This window comes from Pan paniscus, chromosome 15, assembly GCF_029289425.2.
Source record: "Pan paniscus chromosome 15, NHGRI_mPanPan1-v2.0_pri, whole genome shotgun sequence".
In the NCBI taxonomy this organism is placed as follows: Eukaryota; Metazoa; Chordata; class Mammalia; order Primates; family Hominidae; genus Pan; species Pan paniscus.
In genome coordinates, this window is record NC_073264.2 from 94,836,886 (window position 1) to 94,863,622 (window position 26,737).

The 26,737-nt window shown below is 39.7% G+C and overlaps 1 protein-coding gene across 18 annotated transcripts in view; it reads left to right on the forward strand.

Moving 5' to 3' along the window:
• UNC79 (unc-79 homolog, NALCN channel complex subunit) overlaps nt 1-26,737 on the forward strand; it is a 310,032-nt gene that overhangs the window by 281,133 nt on the left and 2,162 nt on the right. For all 18 annotated transcript variants that reach the window (XM_055097973.2, XM_063596389.1, XM_008958226.5 and 15 more), the window contains 7 exons: nt 3,663-3,740; nt 7,623-7,712; nt 9,716-9,891; nt 11,168-11,354; nt 12,796-12,993; nt 15,386-15,463; nt 25,658-25,699. In XM_055097973.2, coding sequence (XP_054953948.1) covers nt 3,663-3,740; nt 7,623-7,712; nt 9,716-9,891; nt 11,168-11,354; nt 12,796-12,993; nt 15,386-15,463; nt 25,658-25,699 — 849 coding nt within the window. The remainder of the gene's footprint in view (nt 1-3,662; nt 3,741-7,622; nt 7,713-9,715; nt 9,892-11,167; nt 11,355-12,795; nt 12,994-15,385; nt 15,464-25,657; nt 25,700-26,737) is intronic.

Genomic DNA, 26,737 nt, shown 5'->3' on the forward strand with positions numbered 1-26,737 from the left:
AATTCAGATCTATTGACATTTTTGCTTTTTGTTTCCAATATTTTCTCTTTTGCTGGTTTGCTGTGGATATTTTATGTGTAATAGGTTATTATAATTGTTCTCAAGATGGATTACAGGAGAGTTTTCATAATAAGTGATAACTCCCACCATAAAGACTGTTTAAGTTCAAATCAGAAAGAATTTCCTTAGCTCCTATTATGTGTCAAGAGTAGATATTCGACAGGGTGTGGTGCCTCACGCCTGTAATCCCAACACTTTGGGAGGCTGAGGCAGGCGGATCACGAAGTCAAGAGATCGAGACCATCCTGGCTAACATGGTGAAACCCCGTCTCTACTAAAAATACAAAAATTAGCTGGATGTGGTGGCATCTGCCTGTATTTCCAGCTACTCGGGAGGCTGAGGCAGGAGAATCGCTTGAGCCCGGGACACAGAGGTTGCAGTGAGCCGAGATCGTGCGACTGCACTCCAGCCTGGCGACAGAGCGAGATTCCATCTCAAAAAAAAAAAAAAAAAAAAAAAAAGTAGATATTCTGCTAATTTGCATGTACCACTCCCAGTCTGTGGGGTATACCTGCATATTGAAGTTATGAGAGATCATATTGTTGAAGAAAGGTTTTCTTTTAAAGATATGTTCGTTGTGGGCTGGAGGACAGAGAACTGGTGGAGGAACAGCTGTTGTATTTAATTCACAGAGTTATCATTGAATGGGGTTATTAATATTAGTTGAGTTAGTAACAATGTGATCACTCTGAGATGAGAGGTGAAGACATTATTTTGGGTATCATTTTGATAATGAAGTTAGTAATGACACATAATAGATATCATGTTTCTTTTGTATTCATGGGGTAATGCGTATTTCAGTGCCCGATTTCCCTCAAAGTACAGAACTCTTCCTTCGACAGCAATCATCATTTCCTTCTCTGATTCTTGTTATATATGATTATATTTTGAGCAGCTCTATAACATCATAATAGATTTTTTTTCAGTTTATGGTTGGCAGCCATAGAAAACAAAGACAGAAAGGTTTATTAAAGTTTTAGTTGTGCATCTGATGTAAAAATATGCTGGATGACAGTGCATGGATAAAAAAATAGATGATTTCTGAGGCTTATGCACTTTTATTTCCTTTAATATGCCAGATTCTCTGTGTACCTCCTTTACTTTTAGGGTGATTTTTGATTAATTCTGACTAGTAAGCGTTCTCATAAATCAGACAGTTGGATCCAACCTCAGATCTTGATGCTGTGTGATTGCTAACCATGCTGAAATGTGCTTACATTATGCTCTGCATTGCACTTTGCTGAGTATTGTAGGTGAGAAAGTGATCTGCTGAAGGGAGATACAGACATTTAAAATTTTACTTCTTCACAAACCTTATCTGGACCTCAAGGGCCCATCCAGGCCATGCAAACATACTTAAGTGGGGTCTAGGACTTTAAACCATCCTTAAAGAGACAGCTCTAAGTGAGCCCCTTACCTCGCATAGTAGATATGGCTCTGTCTCCCCTGTGGCCTCTCTTAGCTATGCAATATCATTTCTGATGTAAAGAACTTAATTAAAATTAATGCTGATGTCCTCACAGAGGTTTTAGAACTCAATTATAGGTTGTTTGTCTTAGACTGAAGACTTAGATAGCTATTTATTTATTTATTTGAAGCAGAATCTCACTCTGCTGCCCAGGCTGGAGTGCAGTGGTGCCATCTCGGCTCACTGCAACCTCTGCCTCCCAGGTTCAAGCGATTCTTCTCCTGCCTCAGCCTCCTGAGTAGCTAGCTGGGTTACAGGCATGTGCCACCACACCTGGCTAATTTCCACCTCAGCCTCCCAAAGTGCTGAGATTACAAGCGTGAGCCACCACACCTAGCCTAGATAGCTTTTTAAAATGAATTTTATGGGAAAACATGCAATCTCTACCAGGAGACTGGGTTGGGAGTGTTCCTTCTGTTCACTGTGTATGTCTATCAAATATTTCAGGTTTCATTTTTTTACTTATAGGTTTTGGCTGGAGTTAAAGGCTTTACATTTTCTAAAACCTGATTTATTTACTTTTCCTTACGTTAGAAATAAGCTTAAGTTAGGTGAGCAGACATAGCAAACCTGGATAAGATCATAGAAGACGCTAGGTGTTCCCAGGATGTTACCAGTTGTCCCCTTCTATGCCAGATTCAGAGTTAATGGCTAAATAGATTCTTTAGTTTTCTGTAACTGTATTTGAGGCAAATGGAAATGACAGAATGTTAATGTGGAGATCTGTGTCCACTCCTGTCACACAGCTCTTGGGGACAGCTCTGCTGGTGCCCTCTTGCCCCCACTCAGTTACATACACTTACGTGCTTTCCATAGAGGACACCCCTCCCACACTTGAACACCAGCTCTTGGCCCTGAGGTTCTAAGGGTTCCTTGGCCTCAGGAGGCCTTTGGCTTAGAGGTGTGCCCAGTTAGCCAAAACCTACTACCTGTTAATAATGCTTACATTTAAACCCCTGACTAGCCCGATAATATGCTGGTTTCTGTTCCTTTGTTCCATGGCTCCTTATCAGGCCTCCTAGAGATTTACTCTGTGATCCTAGTTGTTATTACTTCTCTCTAGTGTGACAGGGACCGAGCCTGGTGACCCATTCAGCTTCCCTGTGCCTTCCAGTATGAGAACAGAATGAATGAGAAGGCGGAGCGACTGGTGCTGAAACTTCTGAACTCTGCACAGCAGCAGTTTCAGATCCCAAAGTTGTTAAGGCTACTGGCCAGAGGGCAGGAAATATAAATTGAACAAGAGCTAATTGCTCATAGCCAACTCTACTTCATGGTTAACTTTTTTTCCTAAGACTATTAATAAATAGTTGAGTGCTGCATTAAGTGAGAAACACCTGTCAAAATCTGTAATGAAGCAAATTAAATTGAAATCTGGCAAATCCATTCTTGTAATGATCTCAAGTCATAACTGGCTAATGGATTTGCTTTGTAAACTCTCACTGAGCCCCTCTGAGGTGTCCGGCACCAAGCTAGTGCTGGGGATGAGGTGCATCAAGCCTGTGCTCTTGAAGAGCTCACAGCAGGTTGAGAAATGGACTCATAAGTCACTGCAGTCTGACGTGGTGACTGTTACAATGGAAGTGTGTGAAAAGTCCTCTGGGGCCCCAGGGAAGGAGTGGGGGTCTTTATCAGCACAAAGGATACATGTGGATGAATAGGGGCAGGAAGATGAGATGCTGAAGGTCCCCTGTGGGGAAGAAACAGGTAGAATACTCACTCTGAGGTTGATTGTTTTTCTGGTTTCTTTCTAAATATATGATATGATAATAGAAATCATGAAACTGTATGAAATGTGCTTACAGTAACCGTCAAGAAGTACTAAACAATAAATAGAATGACTTCACAATAAATCTGACAATGCTGACATCTTTTATTTTTTCCTTGATTGAATGCACCATTTCAGTGCCACTTAACAGTCTGGGTAAAGTAAGACTCTGTGTGTTAATTTTAGTACTGTGATTCTGAGTTTCTGATAGGAATGAACCATCATGATTAGCAAATCTGATCTATCCAAGGCAGATCGTCATGAAAATAAACACTAATTAATTTAAGCCAAGTTAATAAAATGATAAATTACTTATTAATGTCCAGATACCCTTAAAAATAATTATCCTTTCACTTTTTTATTAGTTTATTTGTGCAGATGCTGGAACCAAACTAGCTGAGTCAACAATCCTGAGCAAGCAGATGATAGCCTCTGTACCTGGAGTAAGTCCTGACCAAATTCATTGTCTACATACTTATATTTCATAGAATAGTAGTTAAGAATGTAGGCTTTAGACTTACATCAGGGTTTGAGGCCTGCCATTTACTAGCTATGTGACTTTTTGGACGTATTTTAACCTATAATTCTTTGATTTGTAACATCTGTCAAATGGGATATAACAGGGTTTAACATATAGTTTGAGGATTGAACGAGATAATGCATGCAAAGCATATTAGCAAGGAGCCAGACATAGTAAATGCTGTGAAAATGTTATCTATTAAAAATATTAACAAACATTGCCTATTTTTTGATATTTTAGTTATTTTCTATATTTTTCTATTGTAACTAATATGCAAAGAACATCTTTGTGCTTAAATCTTTGTCCATACTTCAGACCATTTCTTTATAATAGATTTCTGGGAATAGAATGACTAAACTATGTTTTTTTTTTTAAGGGTTCTTGATAATGTAATACAAGGTTCTACGAGACAAAAATCCCAATTCTCAACGACTTATGAAAGTTTATTGTTTGCTCATATGAAGTTTAAATGGGTATCCTGATTATAGGGAAAGGGGGATTTCCACGTGCATACTCGGGGATCAGGTTTCTTCCATTATGTGCAGTCCACTGCAATCAGCTTGATTGTGGTTGGGGAAAGGGAAGAGAATATGGCCCATGGGGTTTTCACAGGCCAAGTCTAAAAGTGTGTGGTTTTTTTTCCTACTCACATTCCATTGGCTAGAACTCAGTCACATGACCACATCCAACTGCAAGGGATGATGGGAAATGTGGTCTAGTTGTGGGCCAAGGAAGAAGACAGACCTGGGGAGTGGCTAGCCAGTCTCTGCTGCATGCTCGCTGTTTCCTTTATTGTTTAATTCTTTAAAACTCAATATTTGCTACCTATGCCATAGCTAAAAAAATAATGTCCCTAATAATAAAAAGGTTATTGAAATCAGTAATTAAAAGACAAACATTCCAACAACAGAAAAGCAACATATAGGTCCCTTTCTGATGACCAATAAGCCATTAAAAATAAACCTTTTACTCTGATAGCAATCAATGAGTTGTAAGTTAATATGAAGTATAAAAGTATTTTAAAATATAAAAATTAAAATCGGCTAGCCAATCAGCAGACTTTTCTGTCTCAAAAAAAAAAAAAAAACCACACACAATTCATCAGGGCATGAAGGACATACAGGAAGCTGCATATCTTTAATGTATGTGACTTGATGAGTTTGGAAATGATTATACATTCATGAAACTACTACCGTGATCTATGCCATGAACATATCCATAATCTCCAACAGTTTCTTCCTGCCCTATTTGTTTTTTTGTTTGTTTGTCATTAGCAATGAGAGCACTTTACATAAGATCTACCTTCTTAAGAAATTTCTAAGTATGTAATGCAATATTTCTAACTCTAGGGACTCCGTTGCTCAGTAAATCTCTAGGACTTACTCACTTTGCATAATTGAAGCCTTGGACCTTTTGACTAATATCTCCCCATTTTTCCCTCCCCAGCAGATCCACCTCAATGATTAGACTTATTGATGGTAAAATGAAACAAGCATTCTTGTAAGCCACTAGTGGTAGTAAAACCAACCTTGCTGGAGGGCAGTTTGACAATCTTCCTTTAGGAATATGTCGGAGAAAATAAATATGCACATGTTTTATATTAAGTATGTTTACTAAAGCATCATTTAAAATAGCAGAAATATGGAAACAAAGTAAATGTCTAACATCATCAGGGTATTGTTTAAATAAAATAAGTTGCATCCATAAGATAAGACTATTATGTACCTACCAAATCAAAGTTTCAAATAATATTTAATTAATTGAAAAATGCTTATGATGTATTTAATTAAAAAGCAAGTTAGAAAAATGTTATCTCAATCTTGTAAACATTATATATGTATGTGTGTATGTTATATACATTAGAAAAATTAAAAAAAACTTGGAAGGAAATATTAACAGTAGTTTTCCCAGAGGTGGAGGACAGGAATTAGGATTATGGTGATTTCAATTTTAATTTTAATGATCTGTATTTTCCCAATTTCCTATATTAAACATGTGTTGCTTTTATAATCTAAGAAATGTAACTTTAAAATCAAATATTAGTTTTGAGGAAGAATTAGCTATGATTTGCTTCAATTTGTGAGTTTGAGTTTTGAATATTTTCAACTTTTTAATCGTTAGTTTTCCTATGAAATAAATGTAGCTCTTCTGAAACAAATGGAGCTTGACTTCTTCTGTTTTGTTGCTTAAGTAACACACCTAAGGTTGTTCTTAAGCTTTGCAAAGTAGAAAAAAAGGAGGAGGGATTGGAAATTATATGTTTTGTTTCCTAAGTATATATGGCTCACTAAGATTCTCTTGACCATACAGTGAATTTTAAGGCTTTTATTAGATGTAGCTGGTTGTCTCTAAAACAAAAGTGACTTGGTGGTAGTAAATTCCTTGCTCTCATTTTTTGAGATTCAAACTTAAAAGACAAATATTGAATAATGCTCCTAGTAATTATTTTCAGTGACATTTGCCTAGTTGAAATGCTATAAAATATTGCCTATGAAAGAAACAAATCCCTTTCAAGAAATTCAAGAACAGAGTCTCCAGTCCTATTTGCATGACATGTGAAAGGTCAGAGAAAATGGAATAAATCGTGGGGAAATCCTTTCTTGCACGAAAGGATTAATATTCCAAAAGCAGGAACACAATAACCTTTTATAATTCCTTCACTTGATTTAAATTAAAAGAAGAAAACTTTGGAACGTACGAAATGCTTGGAAAACACTCTGACAGACTGCCAATGACCTTATTTTGCTGTTTGTTATCCTGTCAGAAGAACTGACAAGCGTAACATTCTAGAAGAGAGAGAAGGTGATATAGTTCAGTACCGCGCAGATTTACATGAATATGGGAAAATGAGAGCCACTGGGTGAGCTAGTTAAGTCTATAATGTTCCAGATTTTCCTAAAGAAAGCCGAGGAAGGCCTTTAGCGTAGTATTCATCTGGCTTCAAAGCCTGCCTCGTTTGATCCACATGATACCCGGCCTGATGTGTGGTTTCTCTCATATCGCTTTGATATAGCAGCCTGCTTGTTCATTTTCCTTTGCTTTGCTTATAATCCTAAATTCACTGCATTCTCAGGGAGAGCAGGCCAATGTCATTTAACGACCTAAAACACAAACTTGCTTTCTTTTCCTTCAAAACTTTTCAAACACGCTTCAAGCATGTGGGGAAGATGACCATTTCATTTCTTTCTTTTATTTATCGCCCAGCAAGAACTTGACAGTAATACATGTATCTATTTAGTAGTGTACCTACTGTGTATAAGAAGTTAATTTGCAAGCGACTTGACTAGCATGAGAATTTTTGACTCTTTCAGCAAACACGATGCTTGTTTATGTACTTTTTTGACAGAAAATAGATTAAAGATTCTGGTGGTAGAATTTGGTGGCACGTATTTTATGTGTAGCTAAGAGTTGCCTAGAATGAGAATGTGTTGCTATGTTTTGGGATGAATGATGTCCTAAAGACTCTGATACTAATGGCATGACATAGGCTGAATCTTTGCATACAAAGCAGTTTAAAAACAAGCACACACGCACACAAAATCAGTTCAATTACCCAGTGGATAAAAGCATTTAGCCCCATCTCCCATAGGCCTCTCCTGTTTCTTTGTTCTCTGCCACAAACCTTCTATCAATTTTTGTCCAAATGCTGGGCAGACAGTCACAGACCAAGCTGAGAGTAATGGAGTGAGTCAGAAATCCAGAAAGTAAAACGACTCCTTAGTAAACAACGTGAAACCAGAGTGAGGCAATCATTGGAGTCAGGGCAAAAATGAAGGTGTGACCCAGCTGTGTCCTTGTGTTTCAGTGTGGGACTGCAGCGATGGAGTGTGTGAGGCAGTACATCAACGAAGTGCTGGATTTCATGGCAGACATGCACACGCTGACCAAACTGAAGGTGAGATGACCGCCACCTGCTCATCCCTCAGGTTCACAAAACAGAGATGCTTTGAGAGAATTAAGCAGACCATAGGGAACTTATCGCTACCTGGGGAGGCAGCCGTGGCACTGTTGAATGAGCCCCTGTCTTGGGGGATCAAAGAGCCAGGGTCCAGCTTTGCAAAGAGGAAAAGAGGAAGGGAAAGGACATTCACATGGCATCAGCCACATGCATAGCTTTACTTTTGCCATATATTCACTTCTCACAATACTTCTGTTAAGATACTATCCCCATTTTACAAATGGAGAAACTGAGGCTTGGGATGGTGTAGTACTTGCTCAAGTCACACTACTAAGTGGTAAAGTCAAGGTTGAACCCAAGATTCTTGTGACTCTCAATTCATTCTCTTTTTACCACATAGTATCATTTAATTACCTTGAGCATCAGTTTCCTCATTTGAGGAACGAATCTAATCATCTGTACCTTGCCTGACTGTTACGAGGGTTTGATAAAAAATAATGTACGTGAAGAGACTTTCATAAACTGTAGCATGTTATGCAAACAAACACCATGTATTATTTTTTGCTCCATTGAAGCTATTTTCTTAAAATCCTTGATGAAAGGGGATAGAACAAAATTTAATTTGCATATGGACAAAATCCCAGTGAAATTGTTGAGATTATTGAGTTTTTGCAGGGTGGAATGAATTGCTGATGCAGGTCCACTTTCCTGCTGTGATTCAACTAGGGAGCTAAAAGATGAATAGTTTGAGAGATCTGAGGAAGGCCCTAGACAGAGGGCAGAAGAGAATCCAAACATGGTCCAAGGAGCAGCCAAATTGCAATCTGGCGCTAGATGATTCCTTTTTGATAATTAGGAGCTAGTGATCCCAGAAGTTCATCAGCCAAAAATATCGTCCCTTAATCACTGAACTGTTCTCTGGCTCTGCTCAGACGATCAAAGTGGTTTTTGGTACAGTGATAGATTTGCAAATCCCAGGCAGAAAGTAGAATCAAAATGTAAACTGAGAATATCTCACGATATGTAAACCCAGTCATTTCTTAATGAGCTCCCCTGTCGTTTGCTCCTGTGCTGGTTACTGCTTGCTGAATCTGAATACCCATACTTAAATGACTTTGATGTACAAAGAAGAGGAAACAATTATTACCTAAACATGTGTAGGTTGTTTTGCAGATGCTTTCGAAAAATAGTAAGTAGGAACCAGGATCATCAAAAGGTTGGAAATACAGACATAATCTCACCCTCTGATTTTACATATTGGGAAACAAATCAGAAGGATCAAGTGGCAAGTGGCTTATCTAAGGCCATGGGACTAGCTAGGACAGACCTGGGTCTAGAACCTAGGTCTCAATGCCTAGTTCAGTGCCCTTCCCACTGAGCTCACACTGAGCAAAGAAATCTTTCTAAATTAATTCAACAAATATGTATGAGCACCTGTAATGTCATGGCACTGTTCTAGGCATTGGGGATGCTGTGATGAGCAAAAGCGGACACAGTAGCTGCTCTCATTTAATTTATAGTCTGGTAGTGGAGGCCAAATTTAATGAACATTTCACACAAACTACAGTAAAAATGTGTCTCTCACAATTGCTATGAAAAAGAGGTAGAAAGCAGCACGGACCTGGCCAGGGAGGTCAGGGAAGGCTTCCCAGAGGAAGTGACACTTGAGCTAAAATCTGAACAATTAGGTGAAGAGAGGTGGGAATGGCATTCCAGACAAAGGGAATAGCAGCAGGAGGGAACACAGAGAGCCAACACAGCTGGAGCTGCAGGCAGAAGGGGTAAGTTCTCAGTAGCTGGATCTTTCTGGCTTTGTAGGCTAGGGAACTTTCCCTCCTTTTATCCTAAGAACAATGGGAAGGCTCTGAAGAAGTTTAAGCAGGTTATTTGCTCAGAGTGGCGATAAGAGGGGTGGAAATGACAACCTCTTCTTTTCAAAGAATGGCCTGGAATGAATCCAGATGTCTGCCAGAGTTACAAAATACCATTCGGTTTTGTAGAGCCACATGAAGACATGTTCCCAGCCTCTGCATGAAGATACCTTTGGGGGACATCTCAAAGTGGGGCTGGCCCAGATTGCAGCCATGGACATCTCACGGGGCAACCACAGAGATAACAAAGCTGTGATCCGCTATCTGCCTTGGCTTTATCATCCCCCCTCTGCAATGCAGCAAGGGTAAGACCCTTACTATTCCGGGAATGAGGGTAAAGAAGGCAGGAGACACCCCTGAGTTTCCTCGGGCTCAGCTAGAGTTAATGAGTACACCGAAGATTTATGACAGCAGAATATACTTGGTTAGGAAGATGGAAATCAGATCCCATCTCCTTACGTACTTGCTGACCCAGAATGCTCTTTGACATGCTGCCAAAAAATAAACCTGTCCTCCCACAAAAACCTCAATTGTCCTTTCATGAAGAATGAAAATTTTGAGCTTAGAATTACCACTTTAATGCTTGATTTCAACTAGTTAAGTAAATTAATAGGTATATATCAATATATTTGCCTTCAAGCAGCTTAGATTGTAGCTGGAACAAAAGCTATAACAGGGATGAAATCGGTGCAAGATTGTACAAGCCCCTGGCTCTGCCTTTTAGGGAGGCTAAAGAAGAGAGAGGCATGTATGGGTTTGTTGACTTGGGAACTCAGAGTAGGTTTGAGCCCACCCTTTTGTGTGGTCAGCCTTCCTGTCCAGAGGAAAAGTGTAGAGTGGGAATGAGAAGGGTAGGAGGAAAAGATCACTGGGGAGCAGGAAAATGGGCAGCTGTGTTATATCTCCTCATCTCTTTCCTCCCCTCTACTGGGGATGCCAGAGAAGAAATTTCTTTTTTTTTTTTTTTTTTTTGAGACGGAGTCTTGCTCTGTTGCCCAGGCTGGAGTGCAGTGGCACCATCTCAGCTAACCGCAACCTTCGCCTCCTGGGTTTAAGTGATCCTCCTGCCTCAGCCCCCCAGTAGCTGTAATTACAGGCATGCACCACCATGCCCAGCTAATTTTTCTATTTTTAGTAGAGACGGGGTTTTGCCATGTTGGCCAGGCTGATCTCGAACTCGTGACCTCAGGTGATCCACCCGCCTCGGCCTCCCAAAGCACTGGGATTACAGGCGTGAGCCACCGTGCCCGGCCCACCAGAGAAGAAATTTCTAAAGACAGGAGTGGAAAGAGTTTAGAAAGAGAAGCTAGTCAGAGAGGCAGTCAGGCTTGTGGAAGAATGCTGTGTAATCCTGTGTCACCAAAGGCTGTTCTTTTCTCAAGAAGCTGAGATCCAGGATTAGAGTGGAAAACAAGAAAAACAGATACATCATTTTGTTGACACTCAGTTGCCTTGGCGTTTTGTTTTATGTGATTGCCTGCAAGACCACACTTTCAATCCCTTCCTTCAATAAGCATTTGTTATGCACCCAATGAAACACAAAACATAAAATCATCTTTAACGCTCCTTCTTTTCTAATAGACCTAAAGAATTCATTGAGTGTGTCTCCCATATCCGACTGTTGTCCTGGCTGCTGCTGGGTTCCCTCACTCACAATGCAGTGTGCCCAAATGCCTCCTCTCCCTGCCTGCCCATTCCTCTGGATGCAGGCTCCCACGTTGCAGACCATCTTATTGTTATCCTGATTGGATTTCCAGAGCAATCAAAGGTAAGTGATTTCTGCAAGATTAAGACCGTATGCATCGCAATTGCTAATGGAAACCTTATCAGCCAATTATGTTTCTTCTGAGAAGAAAATGCATCTTATCATTTGCCCTCCTGTGGATGTTAGAAACACAACTTTGTGCTAATGTCTTATTTAAAGTTGTTTAGATTCCCAGACTGTCTTTCCCCCCGCCCCCAAATTGTTTTTCGGCTTACTTTTATAAAGATAAATCATGGAGTCAAGCAAGAGTTGGCTTCCCAGGCATTTCTGTCTCAAAATAATGAAGAGAAATAAAAGGCTAGAAATATAATCAAAATTCTGTGATCAGTTTTTAAAACCAGAGACAAAACAAAGGAAAATTCATTATCTAATTCTTCATGTACCATCTTTTCAACTGAAATCTCTAGAGATACAGGAAAATACAAAATGAAAACAAGAAGGCCAGTTGGGAACTCACTAAAGCACACATTGGCATGACCTACACAGGGGAACTTTGTAAATTGCAGAGACAGATGATGTGCTAAAGGAAGAAAGTAGACCTAAGGCAGGCACCAGTCATGAGCCTGTGCAGGCAAACCGGACACATTGGTACTAATCAGCTCCGAGGAGCCAGGGGACCTTCACAGAGCTTCGGCAAGTTCTGGGAGGTCACATTGGCCTTGGGGACAGCTCGGGTTTGGGACAGGGCAAGCTGACGATGTGATAAAATGGCGCACCCATCCCAATGATCTAAATGATGTTCACAAAAGGAATTAGGCAGTCGATTCCTAATATTTCTACTCAGATCTGGGTTTGATTCCTAACTATGGTACTTGCGATTTTGTGAGCTTGACAAGTGTATCTAACCTCTCTGTTATTCAGATTTTCATCTGTGAAATAGACGAGGGGATGGTTGGAGAGTGATGGAGGTGATCTAGGAAAAGCCTCTGGCGCCATCTCTGGCGTGTTGTAGGTGCTCTCTCTGCACGTGCTTTCCGCTAGGAGAGGATCTCTGCTGCTGCTGCTATGATTATGAACTTCTGGGCGTGTATTCACGTATATCACCTCCTTTACTCCCATGCTTTGAAGAGACTACTATTATCCCCATTTTACAGATGAGGAAACATCCTAACATGGCAGAATGATTATTCTCCCTAATCTAGTTTAGGGATGGGAATGTCAGTTTCATTAAAGGGCAAGGGGGTGGGTAGATTTCTTCAGCAAATTAAGGTGCCTTCTCTTCAAAAATGTGCTTTGTTCTCTGAGCACACTCCCACTGGTGGAGAAGAGAGCACAGCAGATAGTTTCAAGGTGATGAATCATGACTTTGTAACTCTGAGATAACGTTATGCCTTTGTGCTTCCCCTGTGCTCCCTGGCAAGACCGAAGCCATGCGGGGAGGACTCCGTGGAGGGCCACAGCCTGCTGGGATGCAATGCACTGATGCCGTCTTCTTCCTTTTCAGACCTCCGTGCTGCACATGTGCTCCCTCTTCCACGCGTTCATCTTTGCTCAGCTGTGGACAGTTTATTGCGAGCAAAGTGCCGTCGCTACAAATCTCCAAAATCAGAATGAATTCAGCTTCACGGCGATACTGACAGCACTAGAATTTTGGAGTAGGGTGACACCCAGCATCCTTCAGCTAATGGCCCATAACAAAGTGGTGAGTTCACAGACGAGTTTCCCTTCTGAGATGGAATCTCAAAGTGTCCACACCACTCCTAATCCTCACACTCCCTGTTTTCACAGATCTCAGTTGTAAGGTTATATAAATGGATCGGGGATATGTTACCTTATAAGCTGGATGTTCTGCTTGCATAAGCATTTTGATTAAAAATAAGCATTTTGATTAAAAACAAAATAATAGTTCAAGAGATCTATTGTACGCCGTGGTGACTACAGTTAATAACAATATATTCTATACTTGAAAATTGCTACGAGGAGATTTCAAATGTTCTCACCATAAAAAATAAGTACGTAAGGCAATGTACATGTTAAATAGCTTGATTTAGCCATTCCACAATGTATATCTATCTCAAAACTTTTATATTGATATATAAATATTAAAAAAGCAAACAAGTACAGTTATTAATATTAAAAACAATTTTTATTTTTTCTGCCTAACATCAAATGTATGTTGTATGAAATATCTACCTTGAAGGGTTGTTTGATGCTATAATGTCAGAGGGTTAGGAGTGAGATTCATATTAATTGAGGATTGCAAAGCAATTTAGAAAAACCTTAGCCAATTGGGTAATCTATTTGTGGTGGTTTAAGAGTAGACTGACTACAGGTGTTCATTCCACTCAGGCCTCAAAGCCTGAAAAGAGCCTCATGTTTTCAAGCTGCCTTATAGGGACCTATGCTCCCCAATCTTCAAATCCAGTACTGTTGAATGTAGACGGCTGCCAAGAAAGGGGCTGTTCCAGAGCTCATTGGAAAATGTCTGCGGTATGGCTAGCCTAAGCCCACTTCATTGAACCAGTGTGGAGTATTCATCCTGGAGTCAAGGTTGGAGGATATATGCAAGGAATTTACAAGGGAGTCCTTTGGTTCTGACTGTGTATTGGAGGAGGACTCTCAGCTGGGAAAGCTGCAACCAGCGTCTTGTTATGGGGACACCATCACTAGAGTTCTTGTTTGTGAGGAGCAGGGGACCTGGAGGGACACCATAATGATGATTCCAGTGTACCCTGAAACCCAACACTACACTGCCCACAAAAGGCATTCAGGAAATTTTTTTTAATTGATAGAATAATAGTCTAAGAAGTATTTTCTTTTGGTTCTTAATTAGAAAGGGGATGGTATATTTCCTTTAGTGAAGCACTTTGTTCTTTAGAGATGCAAATGATACAGGCAATTCTATGTGTAGAGAGATGTCTTAGTTCAATTTAAAGGAAGTTTATGTGAAAATCTTAGCATTTGGATAGTTCTGACTGTTAATGGAAAATAATTACATTTATTGGATCACAGATTCTAGGACTAATGAAGAATTTGGAGATCAAACATTCTATTCTGTTATTTCACAGACAACAAAACTGAGGCCTTACACTTAAGCTAGAGATTAAAAATGTTCCTTCTATCATTAGTTTTTTGATACCAAGAAATACCTCTCCTCCAAATCACTCTCCATATTTAAATGTTACAAATGAATTTGTTGCACATGAATTTTATGCAAATGATATTACAAAAGAATTTGAATTAAATTCATTCTGAAAATTTTATTAAACCATATAAGCCGGTCTGGTAAAATCTCCCTGGAATATTTAAAATCCAGCCATAGGAATTTCTGATGAGGGACATCACCTCTACTGTCTTTGAACTGTCGTAAGCATGGCTACATTGTCCCATGGAGAATAAAGCCTCGGAAGCAGATCTGCAGTGAATTAAACAGTTATTGCCGATGAAGACACTGTGTAGAAAGGATCAAGATTGAGAAAGGATCAAGATATTACTGGGGAACATTGATGTGAAAATTACCCTAGTCTAATGTAAATCCCCTTACCTTGCAAAAGATATCCAGAAAACCAAGGAAAATAGTCTGTAATTGTCTGACTTTGTATCTGGTGCTTTCTCTAAGACAAATTAATTTAGTTTCAAATAATATTATTTTAAATCATTATATGGTGTATAAAAGTAATTCAAGCATTTGTCATCTCCCCTCCCTGGGTACCCTCCTCTCAAACAGACTAGCGTGATACAGAACTCTTACACCCAAAGAGTTCCGTAGTTAGAAATGAAGGCAACAGAGGCCATTTATCCCCTGGTGTGAGTCAGTGCAGTGCAGATTAGTGAGATCAATGCCTGAATTCCATTGGCAGCCCTGAGTTGAATGAGGGAGGCATGACAATTACCAAGCCTCTGGAGCTTTTTTAAAATTCTTTTTCTGGTTTGAAGTTTCAGAGGTGAATGAACACCACTGCCAGTGGTCTCCTATGGTCATTACACAGAAAGACCTCATGGGCACAGGACATCGGTCTTCTGCGGCTGCAAACTAGTTTGCAAGGTTTCTATATCACTGGAAATGGAATTAACTTTCATGTTTGTTGTTTCAGATGGTAGAAATGGTGTGTCTCCATGTGATTAGTTTAATGGAGGCATTGCAGGAATGCAATTCGACCATTTTTGTCAAGGTAGGAAAACCTTATGATTTTTAAAGACCATTTCTTACTGCTAAAAACAAATGTGGATTTATGTTGAAGGTACTTTCTGAAGATAATTAGTTTTAACATTCAGAGTTGGGGCTGGAGAATTCAGGCTCCTATAACAACCCTTTACCAAATGGTTATTGCATTAATTTTGCTCTTGGTCTACCACTGTGACCAACTTTACCTGGGTTAAATCTATCAGACCAGGCCAAGCATGGTGGCTCATGCCCATAGTCCCAGCATTTTAGGAGGCTGAGGCAGGAGGATTGCTTGAGCCCAGAAGTTTGAGACCAGCCTGGGCAATATAGTGAGACCTTGTGTCTACCAAAAAACAAACAAAAAAAAAGGTAACACAAGTGCTGAAAATATTACTGGGGAATATTGATGTGAAAATTACCCTATTCTAATATAAATCACCTTACCTTGCAAAACATATCCAGAAAACCAAGGAAAATAGTCTGTAATTGTCTGACATGGTATCTGGTGCTTTCTCTAAGACAAATTAATTTAGTTTCAAATAATATTATTTTAAATCATTATACAGTGTATAAAAGTAATTCAAGCATTTGTCATCTCCCCTCCCTGGGTACCCTCCTCTCATCAGAAACAGACTAGTGTGATACAAAAACGAAACAGTAGAGAACTTGGTTTCCCACTCCATTTATCTTTCTGCCTCCCCTCTTTTTCCTTTCCTTCCTATCGTTCCACCTCTTTGTCTCTCTGATCCTTCTTCCTCTCCTTGTATCTCTTCTTGTATTTCTTTATCTTTCACCTCTATATTCTATTATCTTGGCCACTGTCACCAACCACCATCACCACCCACTAGTGGGCATCAACTTGGAACCTTATAACTTGCTGTTTCATTCCTTGGTTAACTCCACTCTTCAACAAAGAACATTTGTCACATTCACTCACACTATGCTGAAGAAAAGCAGCCCATTTTCAGGGAAAACTTGACTGTTACCAGAACAGAACAAGATCATTGGTTCAAATGGGTTAGATATATGATATGTAGCTTGATAATAGCAAAAGTCAACACTGTTGGAGTGCAGTGGTGCAATAATATACATATGGCAAATGGTACATATTTAAAACGTGCAGTTTGGTAAGTCTTGACTTACATTATGCCATGCACCATGATCAAGACAATGAACATATCCATCACCTCCAAAAGTTTTTTCAGGCCAGGCATGGTGGCTTATGCCTGTAATCCCAACACGTTGGGAGGCTGAGGTGGGCAGATAACTTGAGGCCAGGAGTTCAAGACTAGCCTGGCCAACATGGTGAAACACCATCTCTACTAAAAATATCAACATCAGCCAGGCATGGTGGCACACACTTGTAATCCCAGCTACACGGGAGGCTGAGGCAGGATAATCGCTTAACCCGGAAGGTGGAGGTTGCAGTGAGCCTAGATTTTGCCACTGCAGTCCAGCCTGGGCAACAGGATGAGACTTTGTCTCAAAAAAAAAAAAAAAAAAAAAGCAAACAAAAAAACAACCAAAACTTTTTTCATACCCGTTTATAATCCTTCAGTTGGGTTACTCATCTCCCTGTCCCCAGATGACTACTGACCTGCTTTCTGTCACTATAGATCAGCTTGCACTTTCTAGAATTTTCTTTAAGTGGATTCATACAGTATATACTTTTTTTGCCTTCTTTCACTTGTAATAATTATATTGCGATTAATCCATGTTATTGCATGTAGCAGTGGACAATTACTTTTTATTTCAGAGTAGTAGTCCATTGTATGAATATACCACATTTTCCTTATTCATTTATCAGTTATTTGACATCTAGGGGGTTTCCAGTTTGGGGCTTTTACAGATAAATCTGCTATGAAGAGTCATGAAGATGTCTTTGTGTACATATATGTTTTCATGTATGTTGGGCAAATACCTAGGAGTAAAATGTCTGGCCCATGTGACAGATGTATATTTACCTTTAAAAAAATTGTTTTCCAAACGATTTTCCAAAGCTGTTGTGCTCTGTTAGATCCAGTATATGAACAGTGTATGAGCATTCCCAGTTCCCCCACATCTTTGTCAACACTTGGCATAGTCAATCTTTAATATTAATTATTCTAAGAGTTGTGTACTGGTATCTTGTTGTGGTTTTAAATAGCATTTTCCTGTTTGCTAATGACATTAAGCATCTTTTCATGTACTTATTTGCTGTCCATATGTCTGCTTGGTGAAGTATCTGTTAAAATTATTTGCCCATTTTTTATTGGGTTGGGTTTTTTCCTGATTACTGAAGTTTGAGATACAAGCCCTTTATCAGGTATGTGATTTGCAAAGATTTTTCTCTATGGTTTGTCTTTGGAATTTTTAATTTTGATGAAGTACCATTTACCAATTTTTTTCTTTTATGAATCATGCTTTTGATGTTGTATTTTAAAAAATCTTTGCCTAGCCCAAAAATAATAAAGAGTTTTATTTGTGTTTTATTCTAAGTGTTATCTATGTTTTCACTTGGGTGTTAGTTTACATCTGTGATCTATTTTGAGTTAACTTTTGTATATGGTGTGAGGTGTGGATTGAGGTACCTTTTTTGTATATGGATAGTCAGTTATTCCAGCATCATTGTTATAAATACTATACTTTCTCCGTCAAATTGCCTTTGCACTTTTGTCAAAAATCAAATAACTATACAATTCTATTTCTGACTTCTTGATTCTGTCCCATTGATCTCTATTTCTTTATTTTTATTTTTATTTTTTTTCCTGAGACAGAGTCTCACTCTGTCACCCAGGCTGGAGTGTAATGGTGCAATCTTGGCTTACTGCAACCTCCATCTCCCAGGTCCAAGTGATTCTCCTGCCTCAGCCTCCTGAATAGCTGGGATTACAGACACCTGCCACCATGCCCAGCTAATTTTTGTATTTTTAATAGAGACAGGGTTTCACCATGTTGGCCAGGCTGGTCTCGAACTCCTGACCTCAGGTGATCTGCCCACCTTGGCCTCCCAAAGTGCTGAGATTATAGGTGTGAGCCACTATGCCCGGCCAGATCTCTGTCTATTTTTATAACACACTGTCTGCGTTACTATAGCTTTATAATATTCATTGAAATCAGGTAGTGTCAGCCTTCTAAATTCATTCATCTTTTTCAAAGTTGTTTGGCTATTCTAGGTCATTTGCCGTTCGAGATAAATTTTAAAATTGGTTTGTCAATTTCTACAAAAAGATTGTTAGGGGGTGGACACAGTGGCTCATGCCTGTAATCCTAGTGCTTTGGAGGGCCAAGGAGGGAGGATTGCTTGGGACAAGGAGTTCAAGACCAGCCTGGACAGCCTGGCAGCATATTGAGACCCAGTCTCTACCCTGCAAAAAAAAGATTTTTTTAATTAGCTGGGTATGGTAGCGCATGCCTGTAGTTCTAGCTACTTGGGAGGCTGAGGTAGAGCACAATGATTTGAGACTTTTCTTTTCTAATATAAGTGATTAGTGCTATAAATTTTCCTCTAAGCACTGGTTTAGCTGCATCCAACAATTTGGCATGTTGTGTTCTCATTTTTATTCAGTTCAAAATACTTTCTAACTTCTCTTTTGCTTTCTTTCTGGCATTGATTATTTAGAACTATATTGTTTTACTTCCAAATATTTAAAGATTTCCAGAGATTTTTCTGTTATGGATTTGTAGTTCTAATGTATCAGAGAATATACTTTATATAATTTGATTCATTTTAAATTATTGAGACTTGCTTTATGGCCCAGAATATTGTGTATCTTCATAAAGAATGTGTCTTCTGCTGTTGTTGCTTGGAGTTTCCTAAGTAAGTTAGTTCAAAGTTTTTGATTGTATTGCTCAAGTCTTCTATGTCCTTCTTGTTATGTCTGTCAACTTATTCTATCAATTATTGAGAAAGGGGTATTGAAATATCTCTGAATGTGGATTTATTTTTGCTTAATGTATTATGAAGCTCTGTTATTAGGCTTATAAGTCTTTAGGATTGCTATATTTTCCTAATGAATTGAAATTATAAAATGTCCCTCTTCATCTTTGGTAATATTTTTAGTTTAGTTTAGTTTTGTTTGTTTGTTTGTTTGTTTGTTTTTGAGATCAGGTCTTGCTCTGTCACCCAGGCTGGAGTGCAGTGGTGCGATCTTGGCTTGCCACCACCTCTGCCTCCCGGGTTCAAGCAATTCTCGTGCTTCAGTCTCCTGAGTACCTGGGACCACAGGTGCCCACCGCCATGCCCAGCTAATTTTTGTATTTTTAGTAGAGACGGGGTTTCACCGTGTTGGCCAGGCTGGTCTTGAACTCCTGACCTCAAGGGATCTGCCCACCTTGGCCTCCCAAAGTGCTGGGATGACAGACATAAGCCACCGTGCTCAGGCTGAAAAAACTTGGAGGTGATAGATATGTTCGTTATCTTGATTGTGGTGCATGGCATAATGTAAGTCAAGACTTATCAAACTGGGTGTTTTAAATATGTACCATTTACTATATATGTATTATTGCACCACTGCACTTGAACAGTGTTGACTTTTGCTATATCAAATTACTAAATATTATCCATCTTTGGTAATATTTACTAATAAAACAGTCCAGCTTTCTTTTGACTAATGATAGGATGGTACATATTTTTTCATCTTTTTACTTTTAACCTATCTATGTTTTTGTATTTAAACTGCATTTCTTATAAGCAGCATAAAGTTGGATGTTGCTTTTAAAAAAAATGCAATCTGACAGTCTCTTCCTTTTGATTGAGGTTTTTAGATCATTTTCATTTAATGTGTTTTGTGATGTTGTTGGGTTTAAATCTATTATCTTACTGCTTGTTTTCTATATTTCACATCTGTTCTTTGTCTCCTGTCCTCTCTTTTTGTGCCTTCTTTTGGATTAAGGTTTTTATGATTAAATTTTGGATATAATTTCCTTTTCTTTGTCTAATTAAGACAAACTGAGATGGCAACTAAGATAATTAACTTGAGAACTTCCTTCTTTTCAAACATCAGCATTTAGTGCTCTAAATTTCCTTTCAATACTGTTTTAGCTGCTTTCCCCCAGATTTTGAGAGATTCTCATTTCCATTCAGATCAAAATGTTAATTTCCAGTTTGGTTTCTTCTTTGCCCCTTAAGTTGTTTAGAAGTGTGTTTTTAAATTATCTTTTAGCTGTATGTCTTTGTTGTTGTGTTAGTGGTTGATTCAGAGTTTATAGTATATATTTTTAATCACAGTCTGCCTTCAAGGAATATTATACCACCTCATATATTGTATAAGAACTGTACAATAATATACCTCCATTTCCCACCTCCTGACTTTGTGCTATTATTGTCATACATTTTCTATATATTTTATAAAGCAAATCATACATTATTATTTTTGCTTTAAACAGTTGACTATCTCTTAAAGAGATTTTAAATAAGTTTTATGTTCAGTTATATTTGCTATAATTGCCATATTTATATTTGCCATTTTAGTGCTCTTCATTTCATTCTATAGATCTAAACATTCATCTTTCATCTTTCCTTCTGCCCAAAGGATTTTCTGTAAAGTCTCCTGTGCAGGTCAGCTGGTGATTAATTGTTTTAGGTTTTGTATGTTTCAGAAGCTTTATTTTGCTTTCAATTTTGAAAGACAGTTTCACTGGGTATTGAATTCTAGATGGATGGTTTCGGAGGTTTTTTTTTTTTTTTCAATACTTTAAAGATATTGCTCCTCCATTGTCTTTTTGCTTATATTGTTTCCAACAAGAAATCTGTCATTCTTATCTTTTTTGTCTGTATGTGATATGTCTTTTTTCCTCTGTTGTCTTTGCCACTATGGTTAAGCAATTTGATGATGCTATGCCTTGGTAGAGTTTTCTTCATATTTCTGGTGCTTGGGTTTGGTGAGCTTCTTGAATCTCTGGATTTCTAATTTTCATTAGATTTGGAAAAATATCAGCCATTGTTTCTTCAAATATTTTATTCAGTGCCTCTACTCAACATGCCCAATCTTTCTTCTACCTTCTTGACCATATTGAATATAGGTATCATAACTGTTTTAATGTCCTTGTCTATTAGTTCTGTTATCTGTGTCATTTTTGTTTTATTTTCTGTTAATGGATTTTTCTCCTCATTCGTGTGTTTCTTTTGTTGTTGTTGTTTCTTAGCATGCCTGGTAATTTTTTTATTGTATTCTTGACATTGTTAATTTGACTTTCTTGGGTGATGGATATTTTTATATTCATATAAAATATTCTTAAGCTGTATTCTGTGACATAGTTACATAACTTACAAATATCTTTATCCTTCTGAGGCTAACATTTAAGCTTTGTTAGGTATTGATCAGAGCAGCAATTTTTGTAGGGCACGTAGTTCTTCACTGCTGCTGCTGTACACCACTATCCTTATCAGTACTCTCATGATGTTCTATGAGTTATAAGATTTTTCCACTCTGACTAATAGGAACACAAAATATTCTTGGCCCTATATAATCACCAGGGGATTTTTTTCCTTCTAAGATTTTCGGGTCGTTTTTTCTCCAGTGTTGGGTAGTTTTTATAACTTGCATGTACTGGTCAGCACTCAGCTGAAGACTCAGGGGGATCCCTTTTCAGATCTTTGGAGTTGTCTCTCTCTCTGTAGATCTCTCCTGTCCAGTACTCTACCTTGAAAACTGTAGTCACTTTGACCTCCCAGGGCTCCTGGCTACCTCTCCTCACTCAGGAAGACTGCCAGGCTCCACCTGCATTCCTGCTGCCAGTGCTACTGCCTGAAAACTCTCTAGGCAGTGAGCTGGAATACCTGCAGGACTCACCTGGTTTGTTTCCTTTCCCTCAGTGATCTCTGTCCTGCATTTCTTGATGCTCAATACCTGAAAAACATTGTTTTTTATAGTTTGTCTGGATTTTTAGTTGTTCCAGGCAGGAGGGTAAATCTGGTCTTTGTTACTCCATCTTGGCTGAAAGAGAAAGTTTCATCACCAATTTTAATTTTGAGGGCTGGAATAAGCAGGATTGAAATGAGTACAGTCCAACCAGGCAGGAAGTCTTCCATTTGTTCTGTAGCATGAACCAAGATAAGAGGAAGGGTATCACTTTTATTCTTGTGAAAACCTATTTTTTAAATGTCCTTCAGTTTTCAAGATATTGTTTCTGAAGAGGGGGGAGAAAAAAAAGCCCAACCAACTTTACTCCATCATAACATTGCAGAGCCCAAAATAAATCACATCTAATTCTTACTGACAGATTTGTAGGAACCACTAGCAAAAGAGAATGAAAATGAAAGTTATTCAATAAGTCAAATTAACATTTCTGAAATAGGATGATGGCTGGGTTATATAATGTCATCAATAATGATGAGCTTTAACTGGATACCTTTAGTCACGTGATTTGCAAATCACAAACCTGAAGGTCCCTTGCAGGTATATTTTAGAATCACATGGTCATAGATTACATCAATGGGGAAATAATAAAAACCCTTTTAGACCAACATCACTATTCCCCTTGCTTGCTTCACATGGACGCTTAGCCACAGTGGCAGCACTGGGAAAGGTATCCACCCAGGGACAGGGTACTCAGTACTCCCTGACCCTACTCTTCTCAAGTCCCTCACAATTCTTAACAGGAGGTTAGTTTGGGTTTTCCCAAATATCAAGAGGCGTATGGGCCAACTTCTGTATTAAATAGTCAAAGGTCAACAAAGTCTGTAGCATCAGGACCCTCCAGGGCTTGCTTTTTGCTGTGCAGAAATTATAGGGGGAGACAGTTAGACTAGATAAATATTTTTTTCCATTCAGAATGTCTAGAGGAGCCAGTCCTAGCAAGGGTCAGAGGGCACAGCCTTATCTGGTACCAATCTTTGTAATCCCACAGTTTTGTTATGAGGGTTGGGGGAGGGGGGAGGCATGGAGAGGGTGGCATCTTCTGATATTTTCAGCTTTAGTCTCATTACATTTTCTGATACACACCATACTCCATTGATAAACACAGTATTCATGTTAGAGACCAAGTGTTAGCTAGCTGCAACAGAAACACTACGTTTAGGAATGTTTAGGAGTAAATGTCAATAGAAGTCAAATTAACGAATTATATACATCAACAGAATGTTAAAAGTCAAACAACAGCCAGATTTAGCCTTGGGAACAAAAACAGGGAGAGAAATGCAGCTTATCACTTCACCAAGTTCATTTTAAAGAAAATGTGATGAATTCAATGAAACCAGCAGCTTATGGCTATGACTAACTTTGAACTCTGAGGTCATTCACATACTGTCCCCCATCCCAAAAAGCTCTCCTTCTTCTTTGGTTTTGTTCATTACATCAGTGTCCCCCAGTTTGCCCAGGTTAGAAACCTCTACCTCTTCTTTGACCTTTTCCTCACTTGAAAGAGCAGACTCATCCTCAGATCCTCAAGATTTATCTCTGCAGGCGGAATCCTTCCCCATCCCCAGAAACTGTCCCTGGTCTTCTCTGGACCATTGAGGCAACCTCCACAGTGGCTCTTGCCTCCATTCCCTGCCTCCTTCTTCACCCTAATCTGCAGGCTGCTGCCACAGTGATCTGTCTGGAGCACTGTTCTGCTCATGGTGAATAGAGCATCCCCTCTTTGGAAGTTGTATTGAATTTGGAATAAAATTCAGATCCCCTAATTTGGCATTTAGGGCCATCTGGTGGGCTAAGGGTGTGAAGGCCTGGCCTGTGCTTTTCTAAACTTGTTTTTCATGGCTGTTTTCTAAGAGCCTCACATGTCAGCATCACGTGACTGTCTCCCCTCCCCGACTCTCTGCACACTCCCACCAATGAGCTTCGCCATGCCTTCTCTCTGCTTCCTGGAATGCCCTTGTTCTGGCTTCCCAGGACTACCAAGGTATTACAGTCTGGGTGGTTCAATCAACAGAAATGTATTCCCTGGAAGTTCTGGAGACCAGAAGGCTGAGATCAAGGTGTCGGCAGGGTTGGTTTCTTTTAAGGGATTGGAGAGAGAATTTGTTCCAGACCTGTCTCCTAGCTTCTGGTGGTTTGCTGGGTCTTTGGGGTTCCTTGGCTTGTAGGTCCCTGTCTTCATCTTCACATAGCATGCTTTCTGTGTGTTTGTGTGTATGTGTCTAAACTCCCCTTTTTATAAGGACACCAGTTATATTGGATTAGGGGCTCACCCTACTCAAGTATGACCCCATCTTAACTAATTTACATATTCAACAATCCCATTTCCAAATAAGGTCACATTGTGATGCAGTGCAGATTAGGACCTCAATATAGATTTTAATGGGGCACAATTCAATCCATGACAACACTACTCCTTTATTTGAGTGGAGGGTTGGAAGGAATATGGAGTGAAATGATATGATGCATATTGGTGTATTAAAGATCTGAGAAGTACTGAAATACAGAAACTAACATTTCCAAACCTATTGGATCGGAGTCCCCCTCCACCATTTAAAAGCTCTCCAAATTAGAGTGCCATGGGACACAGTTTGAGGAATGCCATATTCTGTCTCCGACTTCTGGATGCACAAGGCCATGAATATTTACTTAGATTTTAAAGGACTGAAACACGGAGGAGGGCCCAAAGCAGAGAGAAGGAGCAGCTTCTGGAGGTCCTCAGGCCAGGGCACCTATGACCTCCTCCCAGGAAGGACCACATCAGAGGGGTTGAGGGCCTGTCAGAGAGGCAGCAGAGGGCCAGGGTTCTCCAGCAGAGACTTGCTGCTTGGCTGTGTGTGCTCCCACACTCCGCAGACACCCGGCTCAGTCTCGCTGTATTACACCTTCCAGATCGCAGCCAGGCATCTTGGAGTGGTCTTTCTCGCTCACTTAAGTGTTCCATCCACTGACCAGAGATATTTTCTTAATGACTACAGGCAGATAGAGTCGCCATTCCACTCAGACACTCAGTTCTAAAGATCCTGTGGAGGAAATTCTATTTCAAGAAAGTGAGGATTTAATTAAATAAATACACATTTAATTTCCTGTGCTTGGTAGCTTTCGAGAGACAATCAGTCATTTACTCTAAAGTGTGTATCTCAGGCACTCATGGGGCGCTTATTAACCTCCAAATGCCACTGGCTCAGCGGGGTTTGGCCTCAGAAAGACATTTTGCTGATAACGGGTAGCCCTGCAGCAGGGCCCACATCCGTGCGCGATGTGAAAGGGATTCAATGTGGCCTGTTTTCCCTTGCAATGAGCGAAGCTTTGTGGGAGAATAGAGGACACTAATAATGAAGCTTTTGTCTTTCTCTATACAGCTGATACCTATGTGGTTGCCAATGATTCAGTCAAATATCAAGGTAAGTCACTCCCTGGGCTGATTGGAAGCTCGGTTTCCTGCAGAGAACGTATAATGTTCCTAGGGATTGTTGGTGCTCCATTTACTATGGAGAAGGATGAATTCAACCTGCTCCTGGCCTTAGAGGGCTGATAATGCAGGAGACCTGTGGGCCAGGTAAGGGCTCTGCAGGCAGGGGGTGGCAGCAGGAACCATTGTCCTACTGCTTGAGGTTGGTGAGGATGCAGGTGGAGGGCGGTATCCCAGGGTCTGAGCAAGCCTCAATCCACTGATGAGAGTACAGGCCGAGGCCGGGTGCAATGGCTTCTGTCTGTAATCCCAGCACTTTGAGAGGCCAACGTGGGAGGTTTGCTTGAGGCCAGAAGTTGGAGATCAGCCTGGGCAACATAGCGAGACCCCATCTCTGCAAAAGAATAAAAATTTAACTGGCTGTGGTGGCATGCACCTGTGGTTCTAGCTACTTAGGAGGCTGAGGTGGGAGGATCACTTGGAAGCCCAGGAGTTCGAGGCTACAGTGAGCTATGATCCTGCCACTGCGCTCCAGCTTAGGCAACAGAGTGAGACCCTGTCTCTATTTTAAAAAAAGAAATCAAAGAAATATAAATTGGAAATGAAAAAATAAACTGTCACTATTTGCAGATAACAAGATCGTGTATATATAGACAGAGCAAGACCCAGTCTCTCAAAAAAAAAAAAAAAAGAATAGCATACCGACCCCTTGGAGGATACCTAGGCACATTCAGTGATGTGTCCTGGTTGCTAAAATGGATTTTCTATCCTGAGAAGAATTCTGTTATGACAGGACAACCTCGAATAAATGATAGGATTGAGCTACAAGGAACCTACTGCCTCATTTTATATATGAAGAAATTTAGGACCAAAAGGAAGAGTGACTTGGTCAGGGCCCCACAGCCTAAAAGAGGAGATCCTGCCTGAATATATTTCCCAGCCCCAGGCTTTGCCTTGACTGGCGCTTTGTCATTATAGGGGCAAACATACTCTATGACCAGCAAACAGAGTTACTGGGCGTGACTTAAGA